General features: G+C 44.9%; 1 protein-coding gene across 1 annotated transcript; it reads right to left on the bottom strand.

Annotated features, from left to right (window-relative positions):
- Nucleotides 1-373: 373 nt before the first annotated feature.
- Nucleotides 374-18,751, bottom strand: PPM1F (protein phosphatase, Mg2+/Mn2+ dependent 1F). Its single transcript, XM_054392819.1, has 7 exons — nucleotides 18,576-18,751; nucleotides 6,983-7,113; nucleotides 5,081-5,280; nucleotides 4,290-4,478; nucleotides 3,022-3,165; nucleotides 1,768-1,861; nucleotides 374-747 (listed from the first exon to the last, which is right to left on the bottom strand). Exons 1-7 carry the CDS (start codon nucleotides 18,749-18,751, stop codon nucleotides 374-376), a joined length of 1,308 nt encoding a protein of 435 aa, XP_054248794.1.
- Between the last annotated feature and the right edge of the window lie 382 nt (nucleotides 18,752-19,133).

Below are 19,133 nucleotides of genomic sequence, written 5' to 3'. Positions count from 1 at the left end.
GGATGATCCTCGAGGTCCCTTCCAACCCTAGCAATTCTGTGGTTCTATGACTCTAATTGAAATTCTCACTCAGAATTCACAAGCAGGTTTACTGAACCAATAGCTTATGCACAGTAAGGTTTTTTACCACTTCCAGGGCAGAGGGATATGAGGAACAGCTGTACAAGGTCTGCTCAGTGGTTTTTGAAGGGAGGGGGGAAGGAAGGGAAAAACAAATGGGAACTCAGCAAAAGGAGTCTTGTCCTTCCCTCAAATGTTTGTCCATTTGTCACTCTTCTCCTGACACGTTTTGCCTATTGTATTAGAGGCTTCTTCAGCGTAAAGCAGTTCCTGGCGTGAACTTACTTAAACATTCTCATTTAAGCAGATTTTGTCACTGTGTGGCTGCTGCCTCACAGCTGAGGAAATTAAAGGGTGAACTCCGAGCATCATCACCGGCCTCAAGGTTCTTAGGGTCTCTGAGACAGCCTGCCAAGATGTCCTGAGGATCCCTCAAGAACACCACTAGAACAGTGATGTTATCACTGGATCCATTTTCTTTTGCAGCAGCCACCAGTCTTTCTGCTGCATTAAGACCCACTCCTTTGGTTTGCATTAAATGATCTAGGACCAAGTCTACAACCTCATATGGCTTGACAGCATCAAAGAATCCATCGCAGGCTAGGAGCAAGTAATCTTCAGAGCCAGTCAGCTCAAATGAATCTCCATCTGCATCACCAGAGATATAGGGCTTCTGGCATACATCCCCTAAAACAAACAATCCAAACAAAGGCTTTCTTATTTCAAATGTAAACAGTTATTTCTCTCACTGATTGTTTTCACCATCTCCAAGGACAGCCAGAGCATATTCCAGAGGTACCCGGTGCAGGACAGGAGTAATGAAAAGCTATAGAATAAGCAGGGCAGGCCTTTGTTTCTTTAAGAATGCTTGGAACCTACCTAAATGCAGTACCTTTCTATGCAGTTACTCTAATTCAGGCTTTCCTAATTTTACAGGGAAACTACAGAAATGCTTTCAAAGTTTTTTCTCCCTGAAATATATTTGTACAAGGAGATAGTCAGGCCTTCATTTTGCAGGTGTAGCCTTCAGAATGCTACAAAAACAAGAATTTTCTTAGCTATCAGATACACAACATAATGCCATAACAATCTGCTCGCTGTGTTTAGTTCATTGGTTTCACATAGACAGGTCACTATTGATCCAAATTTAGACTAATTTCCTTCCACCCATGCATTACAGTTGCTCTAATTGGTGAGTAGTAAAGAAAGCTTAAGGACAGGATGCCATCCAGAGGGACCTGGACAGGCTGGAGAGCTGGGCTAGGGAGAATCTCCTGAGGTTCAGTAAGGCAAAGTGCAAGGTCCTGCACCTAGATTGGGGCAATCCTTATTATCAATACAGGCTGGGGGATGATGAGATTGAGAGCAGCCCTGCAGACAAGGACTTGGGGGTGCTCATGGATAAAAACCTGGACATGAGCCAGCAATGGGCACCTGCAGCCCAGAAGGCCAATGGCATCCTGGGCTGCATCAAAAGCAGCATGGGCAGCACATGGAGAGAGGAGATTCTGCCACTCTGCTCTGCTCTGGTGAGACCTCACCTGCAGTGCTGTGTCCAGCTATGGAGTCCTCAACACAAGAGAGACAGGGACTGGATGGAGGGGGTCCAGAGGAGGGTCATGAAAATAATCAGAGAGCTGGAACACCTCTTTTCTGAAGAGCATCAAATTTAATCTGAACTACACTAACTCTGATGGTTTGTCTTACCAATTGCTCTAGAAACAGCCAAGGTGCCATTAACTCGCCAGCAGTCCATATAGGTCACACAACCACCCAGAGCCTCAATGCGTGCTCTCTCATCCTGAAAAACAGTAGAATACAATTTTTATACTGAAACACTACTATGGTTTGTCCACTAAAAAAATCATAGAAGGGCTTAGGTTGGAAGGGACCTCAGAGATCATTTACTCCAACCTCCCCACCATGGGCAGGAACACCTCAAAATAGACTCAGCTGCTCAAGGCCTTTTCCAACATGGCTTTGAACATCCCCAGGGAGGAGGCATCCACAACCTCCCCGGGCAGCCTGTTCCAGAGTCTCACCACCCTCATACTGAAGAATGTCTTCCTGTGATCCAGTCTGGCTCTACTCTCTCTCAGCTTCAAACCATTCCCTCTTGTCCTACTGCTAGACACCCTTACAAAGAGTCCTACTGCAGTTCTCCTGTAGGATCCCCTCAGGTATTAGAAGGCTGCTTTAAGGTTCCCCTGGAGTCCTCTCTTCTCTAGGCTGAACAACCCCAGAAAAAAGGAGAATTCTTAAGTTTTTGTATCATCCATATGAATGAGCACCCTTTGCTGCCACTTCTTCCCATCCAGCAACTGAGTAAATATAAACTCTTTGGAACAAAATACAAGGTAACTAGACTGTGACAACAGCATTTGTATTCTTGAATTACATTATTTTAACAAATATTCATGCTCTGAAGGCCAAGGGTCTTGCCATGAAAGATCCCCATCAAATTCACTGTAATGAAATATCCAGCCAGTTAAAACATATAGGGAATGCAATACACTTTAAGCCACTTAGGATAGCAGTAGAGTATCATCAGCTTTTGAAGGATAGGATAGCCTATTATGAAAGGCTTGCATCATGCTAACATTTTAGATAGCTATTAATCTCAAATTAATAAGTTCATTTGTAACAGGCAGTTTTAGATTCACACACAAAAAATTTGTGGAAGTCTCCAATTGCTAGAAATTTTGAAAGGACCATTTGAGCAGGAACAGAAGGCAGGATTTACAGGACCCTCTGTACCTTTAAGAGGATCATAGTTGCAGGGATCACCTTTTCAAGACACAAGAGTGGATGTCAAAAAGGAAACTGTCAGTTCTCTGAATCCTCCCCTACAACGTATGTTAGTGTATAAAACACCAAACACTTAAGAAGGTTTGATTCCCATAGATTTCAAGAGAGATTCTGACAACGCACATGGGAGAAAAAAAAACAAGTTAGACTTACTTCTCGTTCTGGTTTGTGAGGTTCCATTAACGTCACAGCTTTTCCTTGCTGCACAAGCATGACCTGTGAGTCCCCAAGCCATGCTATGTGTAGCTTGCTCCCTACAATCAAGGCAGACACACCTGTTGTACCACTGCGCAGCTTCTGGAGAAGAAAGCAGCTGTGTTAGGAGAATATTCAGCAAGCTCTAGAGCGTACATGGCAATATTGCAAACTTGGGTTTAATCACACCTAAAGACAGGAGAGCAGACTGCTAATTGCAGCTCAGGGACCTGAAATAAACTCTACATATTCCACCACGCAAAGGGTGGATTAGTACTGCCTCTGTCATGCTCTGCCTTCTTTGCTATTAATTCCAAAACCGATGGAGGAGACTAAGACCTCTATTGTTCAAAACACAGAGACACACAGGAAAGGAAGAAGATCTGAATCTCAGTGCTGTGAACATTTCACAAACACACTCAGGTCTCCCCAGTCCCTTTCACATTCTCCACTCCACAACTACAGACCCCTTGCCCTAAATATATGTCCTTGTCCTTGGGTATTCAAATGAAGATGTCAACAAAGGAAGGCACCTAACTGTCCAAGATTCCACATTGATTAGTGAGAGTCAGAAAGAAGCTGGTCCCTCTTTTGTAGCTCACTGTCAGAACTGAAGACATTTAACAATGAATACTTCCATCCAGTCCAGTCAAGCAGGGACATCCTCCACTCGATCAGGTTGCTCAGAGCCTTGTCAAGCCTAACCTTGAATATCTCCAGGATTGGGGCCCCAACCACCTTCCTGAGCAACATGTGCCAGTGTTCCACAACCCTCATGGGGCAGAACTTGTTGCTAACATCCAGGCTAAATCTGCTCTTCTTTAATTTCAAACCATTGTCCTTTGTCCTGTCACTGCAGGCCTTTGCAAACAGTCCCTCTGCAACCTTCTTGTAGCCCTTTTCAGGTACTGCAAGGCTGCTCTAAGGTCTCTCCAGAGCCTTCTCTTCTTCAGGCTGAACAACCCCAGCTCCCTCAGCCTGTCCTCGTAGCAGAGGTGCTCTAGCCCCCTGATCACTTTCATCTTGAACTGGCAAGCACTGTCATTTTGGTTTTCCTCACAAAGAGAAATAATTGGATCAAAGCAAACCTTCACATGTATCCTAACTTCAGAAAGAAGTCAGTGATCCAAAGGAACTATACTGCCAGAATTTTCTGGATAACACCACCTTGTCCAACAGTTCTCAGTCTTATTTAAATACAAGGGAATGAATCTCTACCCACTCACCTCTCTTTTGGCTTTGACAAGAAACATTTCGTCTGTCTTCTGGAAAGAGCATTTCAAGGCCTCAGCTGGATTCTTAACAAATTCTTTGTGCAGCCCAACATTTACATGTAAATGGGTTGCTGAATAATCAGCAGCATCCACTCCACCATGGCCATCAAATACTGCAAAGTAAGCACGATCCACTTCATCCTTTTGTAGGGAGGGAGAGAGAGGAAGACATCTTCATGTTCAAAACCAAAATACCTCATAGACTGGTACCAGCAAGCAAAGATTCTTTATTCTGGGCTTTCTTCCATACAACATTGCACAGGTAAGGGCAATTTAAGTCAGCTTGCAAAATGGATGGAATAGGTACTTGGCAGGGGAATTACTTTCCTTTGTTTGCTGTTAGTCATTTAATATCCTTGAAAATAATCTGGAGTTGAAACAGCAGGCAGCTGGTTATACAGGCCCACTGCAGCTTCTTTTAATTGGCACTTGTGCAGTTGCTGTTCTCCCCTCTTCCTAACAGTTACCACAATCACAACATTGCAACTCCAGCAACATAGCACTGTATGAACTCCCCATCTGCCTGTATCACTTGGGACATGAAACCCAGGTCAGAAGATGGTTCCTTATCAGGGCAGCAGTTGGCCCCTAGCAATCTGAGTCAGTAAGTCCTGCACAGAGGCGATAACTAACTTGCAGCAACAACTTCCTGTCATTCACAGATCATCCATCCCTGGGTCATGGTGTTTACAGGAGCATTGAAACATCAACAAATGGACCTCCCCAGTGTTTCCCAGACTTACTGCTAAACCAAAGAGCTGATTGAACTCTGGGAGCAGAACGTGCCGGTCCTCCATTTTCCGCCGAGTGTTCCGGATGGCATGGACAGAAACAAGCAGGAACCTCCTCAGTGGCCTCAGTGGTGGCAGCTGCTTCTGCCACTCACAGCAAATATCCCGAAGCTTGTTGAAGAAGCAGCGCTGCAACGACTCTCCATCCAGCACTGACAGCACAAAGACAAAACAATAGGTTGTGTGCCCCCTTTTCCTACATCATCCCATCTTTTGGCCTCTCTTTCCTTCAAGTTTCTCTCCCTAGAGCTATATGCATACACCCAGCACTCTGTAAGAATCAGAACAGGCTCCTGAGAATGACGTGGAGAGAAAGTTGCAATGGAAAACAGAATAACCTTAAAGATGAGAGCAGCTTCTTCACTTAGGAGTTAGCAGTCCTGCAGAAAAAGACTTGGGGATACTGGTAGACAAAAAGCTGGACACGAACCAACAGTGTACACTAGCAGCCCAGAAGGCCAATGGCAGCCTGGGCTGCATCAAAAGCAGCATGCCCAGAGATGGAGAGAGGCAATTCTGTCACTCTGCTCTGGTGAGACTTCACCTAGAGTGCTGTGTCCAGCTCTGGGGCCCTCAGTACAAAAAAAGACATGGACCTGATGGAGAAGGTCCAGAGGAGGGCCACAAAAATGATCAGACCAACAGTGACCGTAAGACCAAGCTGATATCAAACCAACTCTCCCCATGCAAAGTGCTAGAAACTTGCTAAATCTCTGATGCAGACAAATAAATGATACAGTAAGTGGTGAAATATTGAGGGTGCAGCAAGACTTAATTAAGTGGGTTCCCCCTCCTGCCATTTGACTTGTAGGTGAATACTGAGACAGGCTTCTGGAAAGCATTGTATCCTGCTCATTACCAAAGCTCTGCTTGGAGACACATCCTCTGGGGCATGCTGAACTGCCTTTCAAGTTATCCCAGGGAAATGAAAGGATGAGCATTTCCCCTTACAGGACAGACTAGTTTGCCTAAGACATCTTTCCTCTGTTTTTATCTTCTACTCTGCCTGCATCCTGCTCCACTTAAATTCTTGGCACTGGGACTAAAGGTTTGCTGAAGTCTAATGTTAAACACTTCAGCATGTAAATGTGATAGGACCATCTGCTACATGAGGCACAAACCCAGCACTCAGTCACCAAGGTCTGTTCCCTCTCCAGCTCACTCAGGAGAAAATGCAGGCATCAGGCAGAAGACACACATTGAGTTCTTCATCCTCCAGCCTCTCATCTTTACAGGGAAGGGTGGGAAGGAAAGCAATAATTGATAGAGACAGAAACTACTAAGAGAAAGAGCTAGAGTTTAAAGATATTCAAGTTGTGGAGGGGCCATGGGTCCCAAAATGTTGTTCCCAAGAAGAGACCAAAGCAAGGTAGATTATATGGATGAATTGAAGGTGTCAGCATGGCTGCACAATAGCAGCTGCGATGATGCCAATATCAAAACACAGCAGTGATTAGCTAAGGTCAGTCTAGCAGAGAGAAAAGGGCACTTCAAAAATAAGGGGCTATCACCTTAAGACAGGAACTGAGCCAGTTCAGTTTAAGTGAAATCATTCAATGAGGAGAAATTCTTAACAAGTTCAGGAAGCACAGTGGACACATCTCTTTCTGAGAAGAGTAACTCTCTTCCTTTTCTAGAATGCCAACCCACCTGGTCAGTCTGAGGCTCCAGACACCACGTTTGCGTTTTGCCCACAGACACCTTTCATCCCAGATACCCAGCAGGAGCAAGTAAAGTTCTTTTCTGGTGTTTGCCAGACAGCCTAACCAAATCTTCTGGGAACCATTTCAAAACATGGAAGTCTTCCAATAGACATCCTCTGGGAAAACCACAGAAGGGAAAAAGTATACTTACAGGTGAACCTTTCTTCATCTCCTCCTTCCTCTGTCTCCACACTTTGCTGCTGAAATTCAGTCAAGTCTGTTTGGAGAACTTCATCAAGTGCAGCATGGATCAATGATGCTGCAAGAAGTGGTGCAACACCTCTGTGGGCAAGAAAAGAAAGGGAGAGCAAAACAGGTTGCATTAGTTTAAATTGAGCTATGACGTCCCTGTTCATGGCTGGTGAGCTCAGAATTAGAAAGCATTACACACAATAACTCCAGCTTCATTAGTAAACTCATAGAGGAAATCCTGTGTTCAATATTTATCCATACAAACCTTTAGTAAGATCTTCAGTTAGACAACTGCTGTCACAAGAATTCAAAGAGGAAGAAGTGTATGAATCATGTTTTCAAACTGTTGCCTCACACTCCAGTCGCAGATGGTACCTCCTTCTCTTGAGCTCTCAAATGGTAACTGCTACCTTCAATTTAGTCTCTGAACACAAACATTTTGTTTCTACTCACTACATAATATTTCTTCCTTGAAGTCAACTGTTTCACCACATACAGTATCAGGACCTCTGCATTGTGCTACACACACATCTCTAAAAAGGTTACTAAAGACTCTAGCTGCCTTCCCTCCATGAGGGAAGTCATGGTCAGTACTAACCTACAGCCCTCTAACACTCAGGTTATCCTAGAAGCTGCCCAAAGGAATCACCCAGGAAAAAGGTGCAAAAAGTTGGCACTGAGGGCTAGGATAGGACTTCAAGACTTAAGGTTCAGCTGAAGCTTTTTATGTAAGCATCTAGAAGACAATAATACTACACATTCTACACACCCTCCCCTTTTAACACAATGCTTTATGCAATGCTTTATATACCCTTTATGTGAAGCACATACTTGTTATAATGCTTTTGAATATGTAGATTAATAAGCCCCATCCAATTTTAAAATGGGGCTACTGGAAAAGAACTCTTCTCTATTCACCGTATTTCCATGGCAGGCACTAACAATTACAGTACATAACACATCCCAGGCATTTCCCATGAGCACAATGAAGAGCAAGCATGGACATCTATCAAAAGCATTTTATCTGTTGTTCACGGAGTGTTTGATATCTACAGTCTCAAATTAAACACCACAAGCAAGAATCACATTAATGTACCTGCAGCAAGTCAAGGACAAGACTGTTTTCCAGGAAACATTTAGAAAGTCCTGCCTAAAAGTGGCTGGCTGCAGAGTAAGAAGTGGTGGAAGCAACTGGTCTCCACAGATGTTCAACAGAAACGATTGGTTCTGTGCGTTCAGAAGAGCAGGGAGGGGAGGGAGGGGACAACCACGAGGTTTGAGCTGCCAGCGACAAGAAGCTGAAACGCATTTTGCTATTGTTTCTGAAAGAGGGACCTTGTCATCTCCTCACGGCCGTGTGGAGTACCTCCTGTGGCAGCAAACAGCACTGTGTCAGACAGCAGGCTGCTAACAGCAGCGTGGTTTGCGTTACGCGGTCTGCGGCGGTGACGGCCTCCTTTAATGAGTCATTTGGTACTTCAAAGAGACGGCAACGTCTGCAGTCTTTCCAGTGCTAGCTGCAGTCACAGCACATCAAGGAAAAGCAGAAATTGGATTTTTTTTTTTTTTTAAAGGCTAATATGTTCAGGGCAGTCAGTTCCTCTCCTACCCAAGTTAAAAGTAACAATTCCTGCTTATAATCACTCTGACACCGACAGACAACCTTTGGAAAGGTCAGGCAAAAGGCACATCTGAAACGGATATGGCACGTCCTCCCCCCTAGAAATCCTGCTTCCTGCTTTTGTTTGCATAGGTGAAAAAGATAAGAATATGAAAATACAAGCAATACAATGGCAGATGTGCAGCTGGTGCTGCTGGAAGTCAGAAGCTTTAGTTAAAGTAGGATTCAGCTCTAAGAACAGAGACAAAACCCATTAAACAGCTATGCATTTAAATGCATTGAGAGCCACAGCTTCAGTCATCTTCGGAATGTCTCTGCTCTGCTGGAGGAAAAATTCAAACCTAGCCTGGTTTCCCAGCTTGGCATCAGAAGGGAGCTTAATGCTTTGATTTTCAATTTGCTAAACTTCTGCTCTGCAGCTTCCTTCCTGACTTGCTGAACAGGGTCAAAAGGAAATATATTAAAGTGCTATAATTCACAAGTCCTGTCTAAAGCTCTGCTTACAGGATGCCCATAACAAAGACAAGGGTTACCAGTTACTATGTAACATCCTTCAACTTTTTCCAGTTGCCACCCAGTTCCTAAAAAGGAAATTCAGAGACTGCTCAGTACTGATAAAGCTTCATTTAGTTTTGCTTCCTATGCATTTCCTCCCTCTCCATAGTCTTGCAATTCTATACCCCCAAAATAGTTGTTGATTGGGATTTTGTTACGCACCAGCCACAGCATGGAGGAGATGATTCTGACACACTGACAAAAGATAAAATAAGAAACAAAAAGCTGACCCTACCTATTTAGTTCAGCCTGAGTTCCCAAGAGCATAGCTGTTGGTTACTTTCTAAACTCTTATACTAGTACTACTATATTGGTAATGGCATCCTTCATTTGTTTTCAATATCTACTGGTTCTAATTTCATCCTCTACATTACAGAATGTTAGATGTGGGATTGGACCCTCAGAGATCATCCAGTCCAATCCCTCTGCCAAAGCAGAATCACCTAGGGCAGGCCACACAGGAACACATCCAGGCAGGTTTTGAATGACTCCAGAGGAGACTCCACAATCTCTCTGGGCAGCCTGCTCCAAGGCTCCAGCACCCTCACTGTAAAGAAGTGTCTGCTTGTGTCGAGGTGGAACCTCCTGTGTTTTATCTTGTACCCATTGTTCCTTGTCCTATCACTGTACACCACCAAAAAGAGCCTGGCACCCACATCTTGACACCCACCCTTCAGATATTTACAGACATTAACAAGATCCACCCTCAGCCTTCTCTCCTCAAGACTAAACAGCACCAAGAGCTAGCAAAATAATAATTAAAGTAAGAACTGTTCTTTTTTTGAAAGCTATAAGGTCTCACTTGGCTAGAAAGTATCTGGAAGTAGACACAGTACCTATGGCAACCAGTGTAAAAGTAGAAGCCCACTGCAATTACCAGAACAGACTTCAAACCTTTTCTGGAAGCAAATGTCACTTATTGTTAGCATTTTCCTTCCAAAGAAGCCTGTGACACTCTGCTGACAGCTGAGCCAAGTACAATTTCATCTTCATGAATCAGAAGAAATACTGTAGCCATTTCCTAAGTGGCAAAACAAGCATGTAGGGGAAAAGAGGGAAGCTGGTGGGGTGCATTACGTGGAAAGGATGTTCATTACCTTTCCTGAAGACTCTTAGAAGAGCCACGTCTCAGCCCCATTTCTATGACACATGCAACACCAATTCCCCAGCCTCGGAGTGCAGAGGCTAGTGTAAACATATGAAGAATTTTTTTTTGCCACAGGCTATTTCTTTGCCAACAAAAAGGGTGTGTTTTGACCACAATAAAAAATATTTCAGAAGAATTAATGCATGTTGTAACAGTTCAGAGGAGGCGTTGTAGCCTCACCACCAGCTCGAGTCAGATCGCCAGTAGCTGGAGCTTGGAGTTTATGTCATAGAATGGGTTGGGTTGGAAGGGACCTTAAAGATCATCCAGTTCCAACCTCCCTGCCATGGCCAGGGACACCTTCCACTAGCCCAGGTTGTTCAAGACCTCATCCAGCCTGGCCTTGAACACCTCCAGGGAGGGAGCATTCATGACCTCCCTGGGCAAGCAGTTCCAGTGTCCCACCACCCTGACTGTCAAGAATTTCTTCTTAATCTCCAGTCTAAATCTCCGCTTCTCAAGCTTAAAGCTGTTCCCTCTCATCCTATCACTACACGACCTTCTAAAAAGTTGCTTCCCAGCTCTCCTGTAGCTGCTTTAGGATCTCCTCAGAGCCTTTTCTTCTCCAGGCTGAACAGCCCCAACCCTCTCTACCTGTCCTCATAAGGAAGGTTCTCCAGCCCTCTGATCATCTTTGTGGCCTCCTCTGGACCCACTCCAGCAGCTCCATGTCCTTCTTCTGCTGGGGCACCAGCACTGGACACAGTGGTCCAGGTGGGGTCTCATGAGTTCATATCCTGCAGCCACCTCACCATACAATACACACCTCACTGTGAAAATTTGAGTATAGACAGAAGTGCTAAGTTAAAAGAGTAAAACAGTACTTATGCCAATAAAGAACACACTTCAATTTCTATGCCAACCAACTCCTTGAAGGAGTAAGGACTACTGGACACAGCGTACTGTCAAAAGCAGATATGCAAAGCTTCTGGTGATATACAGACCTGTGGGCCAAAGCAAAGTTACAGACAGAAGTAGAAAGAACTTTCCTATTTGGCACCAGTTACTGAAGAGAAGTTCACTTCTCCTTCATCATCTTGTTTCTTTTCTGCAATACAGTTTAGTTCTCTGGTTTATTTCACAACCACAGCCTAACCATGAGTGCCAGATGAACTGTAAGATTGTTACTGACCCCTTACGTAGCAGCCTTCAGGAGGAAAAGGCAGAGTACAAACACATTTCTTCAGGAAGCAGAAAGCCCAGCAAGATCACTTCTTATTTGGTTTTATTTGGATCATTAAATGCCCAGGACACTTGCAGTGAGTGTTTCAAACCACCAGAACAAAAATGCCCCCATGGCTTCCTCCTCTCAAATTTCAGAGTGTAAGTATTCAGGAGTCTCTAGTAAACAGCTTTGTGAGCAAGGAGGAAGCATCCAGAGCACTGAAGGTCAGGGCGCCACATCTTGTCCAGAGCCTCAGCTATGAGTACATTTTTTTCAAAGCCTTGAAAACAGCTGACAGACTTTCTGTTGTGCTCTACACCCACAGCTTACAGCAGCTTTGAGAAGGCAGAGCAGTGCAGCAGATGGCAGACTCCCAACAGCTGCTCTTCAGCACTTAGAGCAGAGATCTCTGTGTAACCTGGTGGAGGGTGGTACAAAGCCTCACCAGGACATACCAAACAGGCAGTGTTTTCACAAAGCCTTGAGTTTACATTTCCTTTTTTGGGTGAAGGAAAATAATTCACATCCCACTGCCCCTAACAGACACGTTCTCCCACAGGACTCTCAGGAAATCTCTCCTTGTAGAAAGAGAAACAGAAGAGATTACTAATTCTAGTGGCCAAACTGTTGGTCACTTGTCACCTTTCAAATTAAAAAGCAAGCTACATGATATTCTTTCTTGATATCATCACCAAAGTCATGGAAACAAGGGAACAGTAGTTTTGTAGGCCAGAGCACCACCGTATGATCCTCTCTTCCTTTCAGAATGCGCATATATATGTTGGGGAATGGAGAGGTACTGTATCTGCTAGCAAAAGCTTTGAGCATAACTCAGCTGCAGCTGACTTACACAGAGGGAAGATGTGTTTGTGCACTTGGTGCTCCCCAGGCTCTGTCACACCAGAAGATGACACACACTACAGCTTTGCCAGGAAAGCAAAGTTTGTGGCTGTGGACTCAGTGTGCATTTCTAGCACATTACAGCTCTATCAGCAAAGTGTTTTTAGTGCAGATCTGCAAATGCTAGCAGTTCTCTAGCAAGTGAAAGATCCTCTCACCCTGCCAAAATAATAGCAGGTCACAAGTTTCCTCATAAACAAAAGCTGCTTGTATTCAGTATTTTCTCCCCAATCTGCTACTTTTATTTCCCACCCCCCTTTTTTTTTATTCTTATAATCAACTACAGAATGTTTCCACTCGAGTGGATGTAAGCATTAGCATTTATTACAGCAGCACCCAGAGTTCCCAGGGAGATGATGGTTGGAAAAGTAGAAATATGTATCCACTGAGGAGAGAACATCTGACACGCCACAATGCACAGGAAGTTGTTTCTGTTGTTAATGACACCAGGTCTGTACAGTTGATGAACAAGATGGAATCAAAACAAATACATAAAGCCATACACAGAATTTCAATCTTTTACATTTACATCTTTACATGAAGCAGTTTCTTTCAGATCTTTTTTTCTGAAACTATCAGAAGCTTTTCAATCCAGAATCCATCTGTTTAGATCCTTTAGTCATCACTGAACAGGTTTTTTTTTTTTTTCCACAGAAAATATGCAGTGGAGAGTCACCTGCTACTTCCATTTCATTCTCAGCAGGAAGAAAAAACACCCAGCAGAACAGGAGAGGATTAATTCCAGAAAAGCCACTTTTCAATTAAGCCCTAAACCTGCTGTTTCAAAACTGAGTATTTCTTATCCTGATGCCCAGTTCAAACAGCAACACAAAGGGTGTTTCACACAGATTGTGAGAGCAGAATGTGCAAGTTCTAGGGAAAGATAACTTCCATTTTCCAAAGAAACTGATTTAAACAGCAGCAAGCCAGCCCGAAAAGTTTCCTCATCATTATAGAATTGATTTTTTTTTTCATCCATTCAATCCATTTTTTTTCATCCATTTTTTTCTCTCATGTATTGCAGGCATCCCCATATATACACTTTCTTTTTAAAAGCAAAACTGATTCTTTCCCAGAATTACTATTGAGAGTATCTTGTGACAGGGAAAACTCCCAGGGAGATTCAAATCAAGAAATATATTCCAAAAGGTAACTCACTGACCACAAAATTAACAGTTTGTCCAGCCTCTTTATAGTGTTGGAGGCAGGTCAGAGCTGCCAAAAACTTTATTATCCAGACACACAGAGAGTGAGCTGCACAGCATTTCTCTCAAGCTGTGTACCACCCTGCCATCAGCTTCAGGAATAACAGTGCACAAACCACTCACAACAGGAAACCAGTTAGTTCTGACCACCACCCAAAATTAGCAGAGCCAGTTTGTTAACCATTCGCTAAATTAACTACTGCCACATTCCTCTTGTGCATTAACACTATCAAGACTTCCCATTCTAACATTATTCATCACAAAGCAGTGAGAACTCTGGCGCTCCTGAAGAAGTAGGCTGCTTCTGCTAACCCCATGCTTGCTTTTCCAACAAGCAAAACCAGTCCCATGAAAGTTTGATGCAGGCAATCACACATGGAATTCACTTTCTCGTCTGAAGTGAATGGATCACTGATACTGTAAACACGTTCCTAGCAATGACAAGTCACTACCATCCACTAAAGGGTACAAATTAGGAATAAAGTTTTAGGGAATTTATTAAAAGCAGAGGTCACAGTACATGGAGCACTAAGTAGTTTTCACAGAAGAAGAGATTAGAAAGAGTTTTCAGAAGACAGATAAAGCAGAGGCAAGATAAGATTTCACAACCCCACCCCCCCTTCATGCTTACATCCATAAAAACTTCAAAATACCAGAACTGTTGAATTAACTATTCTAAAAGCAGGGAAATGCCAAAAACAAAGCTGCCAGGGCCACACATTGGCTGTAAGCATTACAGCATATAACACAGGCACAAAACAGGATGCTGAGGCAACCCAGAGATGAAACACAGTGAAATCACTTGGCGGGGCGGGGCAGGGGGGCTGAACAGGAAGCCAAACTCTCACAAGTGTTATTGTAGTAAAGTCCCCTCAAACAGGAAGGCTGCAGGAATTTCCCATTGTTCTTTGGCTGTGTCACAGGATGGTCATACAAATTTCAGCTCCTACCAAGGGAAAGGAGGAATTTCTCCATTTGAGAGTCTGATTTCATCTCATGTTCTGTTTCAGTAGTATGAGTTAGTAGCATTTCAGGTTAATTCCCAAAGCTTTGGAAGTAACTAATAGACTCTTCATTCCACAACCTGCCAGCACACATAGCTCTTGCCCAAAAGCAGACATTAATTACAGTTCTACAGAACTAGATTACTTAAGCCTGCCCCGATTCTTCAGAACACGATGTACGTATTCAGCTCTATACAAGGCAGGCAGTTCCACTGATTTAAATGAATTATTCAAAGTAGGAACATCTGCAAAGCTTCACTGGGTTAGTGATTTAAGAGCAAGTCCTGCCAGGATGAGAAAGCGGTTGGCTATCTGAGCTAGAGCTTGGCTAAGACAATTGCAGAAGATTGTTAAAATAATTCGTTTCAGATTAGTGAAGACATTCGAAGGAATTAGCCTGAGATATCCAACTGCTTCCATGCAAGAGCTGTGTGTAGCATTAGAGAAGCAACAGCATTCAGAAACTCCTTACTGGCCCTAACAAACTTTTTTCTTTACCTCATTCTCTTCACAGCAGCAATCCTGAGGAATATTTCTTCTTACAAAGACAAAGGTTTATGCCTCCAAGCAACTAGATGGACAACCTGAGCACCACCCTATGTTGTCTCATGAGCCAAGGATATTGCAGGACCTTTAGTGGCTTGAGCCCCTCAAGGCATGACCTACCTCTGTGTGGGTGCAAATGAAGTATTTGACAATGCAGAAATAAGAAGCAGACTGTGTACCAAATTCAATTCTAAATAATACTTTGAAGTATTATGATATATTTTGATATATATAATGATAATACTTTGAAGTATTATGATATAATGATGAATCCATCATTATTAATCATCATGTAAAACACACTCTGTGATGCTAGAAGTGTCAAATACAGAACAAGCACCAATGCCAGAAGCCAGCAAGGTACATCCAGCAACATCCTCATAGAGTTAAGCCTGATTACACTGACACTGTAGTATTGGAATGTGCATATTTTCCACTGAGCTAACACCTGTGTATAGGGAAGCTCCCATGATAGCCTGCAACAGCAGATCACTAGATCTAAGCTACAGTGACCTCTCATGAACTTGCTTTCTGATCTGTCATCACTTCTGCATCTTCACAACTTTCATATATAAAGCGTCTCATGTTTCTTCTATCTCCTCACAGTCCCTCATCTAGTTGCAGAGAGTTTGGATCAGTTGAAAAGTTCATTTAACCCTCAAAACTGCATTTTGATTTGATCCATGGTATCTAACACAGAAAGGAAAGGGCAAGGTTGAGCAGTTTCTTACTCAATCCAAAATTCCATGGATTATGAGAAGGTGCCTGCACTTTGAGAATAGTGGATCCCTGTCTTGGCCCTGGGCTCTGTCAGTCTTTTCCTCCACAGGCAAAAAATTAGGCTACCCAAGTGGAAGCTGCAGCCTTTTGCAATTGCAGAATGAGGTTTCTCTTTGTCATAGGAGGCCAAAACTGAGCTGTACATCTGCTGGGACCCCTACACTTCAGGTATGCTACACTATCCCCAAGCATACAGCTTCACGCAGCGTTGCTTCACTGTGCTGCCTGCAGGCAGCCATGAGCATTTGTAAAAACACTTTCCTTATGTGTTTCTGTTTTCCAAACGTTCTGTGAAGAGAAAGTAAAGAAGCAGATTTTTGTACTTTTATTCTGCTTTGCCTTTTTTAGCTATCTTTCCCTTCCTTTAATCTTATTTATTCCCCCCCCCACCCCTCCCCGTTTCCCCCCAGGTCAGGACTTTAGACAGCCTGCTTTGTGGAGCTTCTTATCAGAACTGGCTGCAGGGCAGGTATGTGAAAAACGCAGCTTCTGACAGGGCAGGCTCCATTCTGTGTAAACACCAGGAATGACAGGTGAGATGAAAGCATTGCAAAAATCAGTGCTCTTTTTCTGCTTCCCTTCGTTAATATGCTCACTAGAGAACAACAGAATGCTATCAGAGATGGAACATGAAAACACTGTTTTAAAAATTGCTAGACTTGGAAGACCCTATCCCATAACTCCACAGCTTCTTCCCTTCCACTCTGAAACAACTTTGGAAAACATTTGCCTGGCCCCCGTGGCAGATGGGTTGCCATATGGCAAGGATTTGTTCAAGACTGGCATGACTCTGTTCTTTAAAGCACTCATCCAGAACCACTCTTCCTGCAGAGTTCAAAGATTCAGTGCATGCCATGAATCTGCAATCTCATTTAAGAATGCAACAGCTGTGTTTTTTTTTTTTCCCAAAGCAATTTAGTCAAAGCTCAACTACATAATGCCATGATCATCTGGGTTCTTTACAACTACAACTTCAAAACATTGTTTTTCCCAATTGTATCAAATGTATTTCTCACCCTTAGGCACACTGACTAACTGAATGATGCTACACCCAGGAATAGCTCCCTAACATGAAGCACAGAAGTAACTGCATAAAAATCACTTGGACACTTTCAACAATGAGACCCATTGAGTGTTCATAAACTCACCAGATGGTAGGCAGAGAGACAAACAATTCAAACTCTGGTTTCTATCTCTTTAGCTTTACCTCTAGTAACCAGGTAACATTCAGCATGTACCTGAACAGGACTGGTTTCCCTTACCTCCCTTGTCTTCACTACTCATCTCCAAGACCACAGCACAAAGTCAGCTCTCAACTTAGAGTCCTTTAGACCATCCATAATTGCTGTTCTTGACTCTTAACACATTCATGAATTAAACTGTGGTAAGAAGTTTATAAAACCCAGAATGCAGAGGCCCAACCACTGAAGTGCTTCAGGATGCAGATGTGAAGAGAGAAGAGTACCAGGGGACAAGATCTCAGAGGAACACAACTTGTTCTTGGTGAAGCACTAGCTTGCCAAAAGTGCATGCAGCTTAGCTATGTTAAAGTTTTAATTTAGAGTGGCCTAGAGTACCTGAAGGGGGCTGTGGGAGAGCTGGGGAAGGACTTTTGACAGGGGCTTGTGGTGACAAGATGAGGGGCAATGGATTGGGGCTTGAGGAGGGCAGATTTGGACTGGAGATGAGGAAGAAGTTCTTTCAGTGACAGTGGTGGGACATTGGAGCAGGTTGCCCAGGGAGGTTGTAGATGCCCCCTCCCTGGAGGTATTCAGGGCCAGGCTGGATGGGGCCTTGAGCAGCCTGGGCTGGTGGGAGGTATCCTGGAACATAGCAGGGGGTTAGAATTAGGTCCCTTCCAACCCAAAACATTCTGTGAATCTGTGAACTGATAATGCTGAAGGTTGTAAATAGATCTCCTGAAATCAAGAGATGATAGAAACATCACTGAAAGAAGAGCTGCAGTTTTGAGAAAACATCAACTTGAGAAACCCACACAAGCACATCCTACTCACCAAGACACCTGAAGAGGGCTGGGAAGCAGAACACTTCTCTAGCTGGCTTGCTTCTTACACCTGACAGCCCTGCAAGGCAGGTTGCAGCTCACTGACTCGCTCCCTCCTTCCCAGACTTTCAAGCAGATCCACACAGGTGCCTTTAGGGACTCGAATTCTAACTATTGGCACTTCACCACAACAATTGCCCTATCACGCTAATTGCAGGATTGTAATTTAATCTCTCACGCATCAAGAGTGGGAGATAAATATTTTTGAGAGCACACAAACATTACTCTACAGGCACAGACCTCGGAAGGAGGCCTGTGACAGAAGCTTACTTTAAAAAACCCAGCTCGGAGGAGAATGCTCACAAGAACAATTGAGAAAAGGGAACTAAAAAAAAAAAAATCCCAGCAGACCCTGAGCTGTCGCCCCCCGCACCAGCACCGCGAACCCTGCCTGGGCAGCTTCTCGGGGCCGCCTGCACCTGCTCCGACCCCGCACAGCGCGGGAAGCGGGGGCAGCCCCACTCCCCTCAGCGGCCCCGCTCCCGCTGCCTGTCAGCGCGGCACCGCCCCTCAGGAGAGGCCAGCGGCAGCCCCTCGCCCGCCCGCCAGCAGTCGGGCTCTCACCTGCTGATCAGGAGGCTCCTCGCCCGGTCGGCCAGCGCGCCCGGCACCTCGGCCTTGCTCAGGGAGCCGGTCCCCGCCGAGCTCCACGGCAGCGGCTCCCCCGGACCCAGCGGAGATGGGAAGTCCCTCAGGAAAGAGCTCAGGGGAGCCCCGGACGCCTCCACCTCCAACGCCATGGCGGCGCCGCGCTAAGGCGCACTGCCTGACCGCTGCCGCCACCTCACCTCACCGGGAGCTGGGACGAGCGGCGATAGGAAGGCCGGGGAGGGCACAGCGCGGGGAGAGGGCGCGGCGCCGGCTCCTTTAAGCGAAGCGCAGGGGCGGTGCCGGGCGAGGCCTGCGGGGCGAGGGCGGACCCAGGAGCAAGGGCTGGGGGCGGGGCGGGGCGGACACGTGGCCGGACGGGGCGGGGCCGGGGCGTCTGGAGGGTCGGGACTGGGCCGGCGGCACCCACCCCGGGTGGCGGGACAGAAGCTTTCTCCCGAGGGCAGGTGGTGCTGCCCTCCTTGCCCCAGAATCTCTACACTCAGAAACAGCCTAGCTAAAATCGGAGCGTTT

Source organism: Indicator indicator, chromosome 26, assembly GCF_027791375.1.
Source record: "Indicator indicator isolate 239-I01 chromosome 26, UM_Iind_1.1, whole genome shotgun sequence".
Classification (NCBI taxonomy): domain Eukaryota; kingdom Metazoa; phylum Chordata; class Aves; order Piciformes; family Indicatoridae; genus Indicator; species Indicator indicator.
The sequence above is the reverse complement of the archived record's forward strand: the minus strand, read 5'-3'. Positions and strand labels throughout refer to the sequence as shown.

Bases quoted from the DNA above. Each gene is read 5' to 3' on its own strand.
- PPM1F (XM_054392819.1), bottom strand. From the start codon at position 18,751: ATGGCGTTGGAGGTGGAGGCGTCCGGGGCTCCCCTGAGCTCTTTCCTG. The intron at 7,114-18,575 runs GTGAGAGCCCGA...TCTTGCCCACAG, and splicing joins AGGAGCCTCCTGATCAGCAG to AGGTGTTGCACCACTTCTTG. The intron at 748-1,767 runs GTAAGACAAACC...TGTTTGTTTTAG, and splicing joins GGCTGTTTCTAGAGCAATTG to GGGATGTATGCCAGAAGCCC.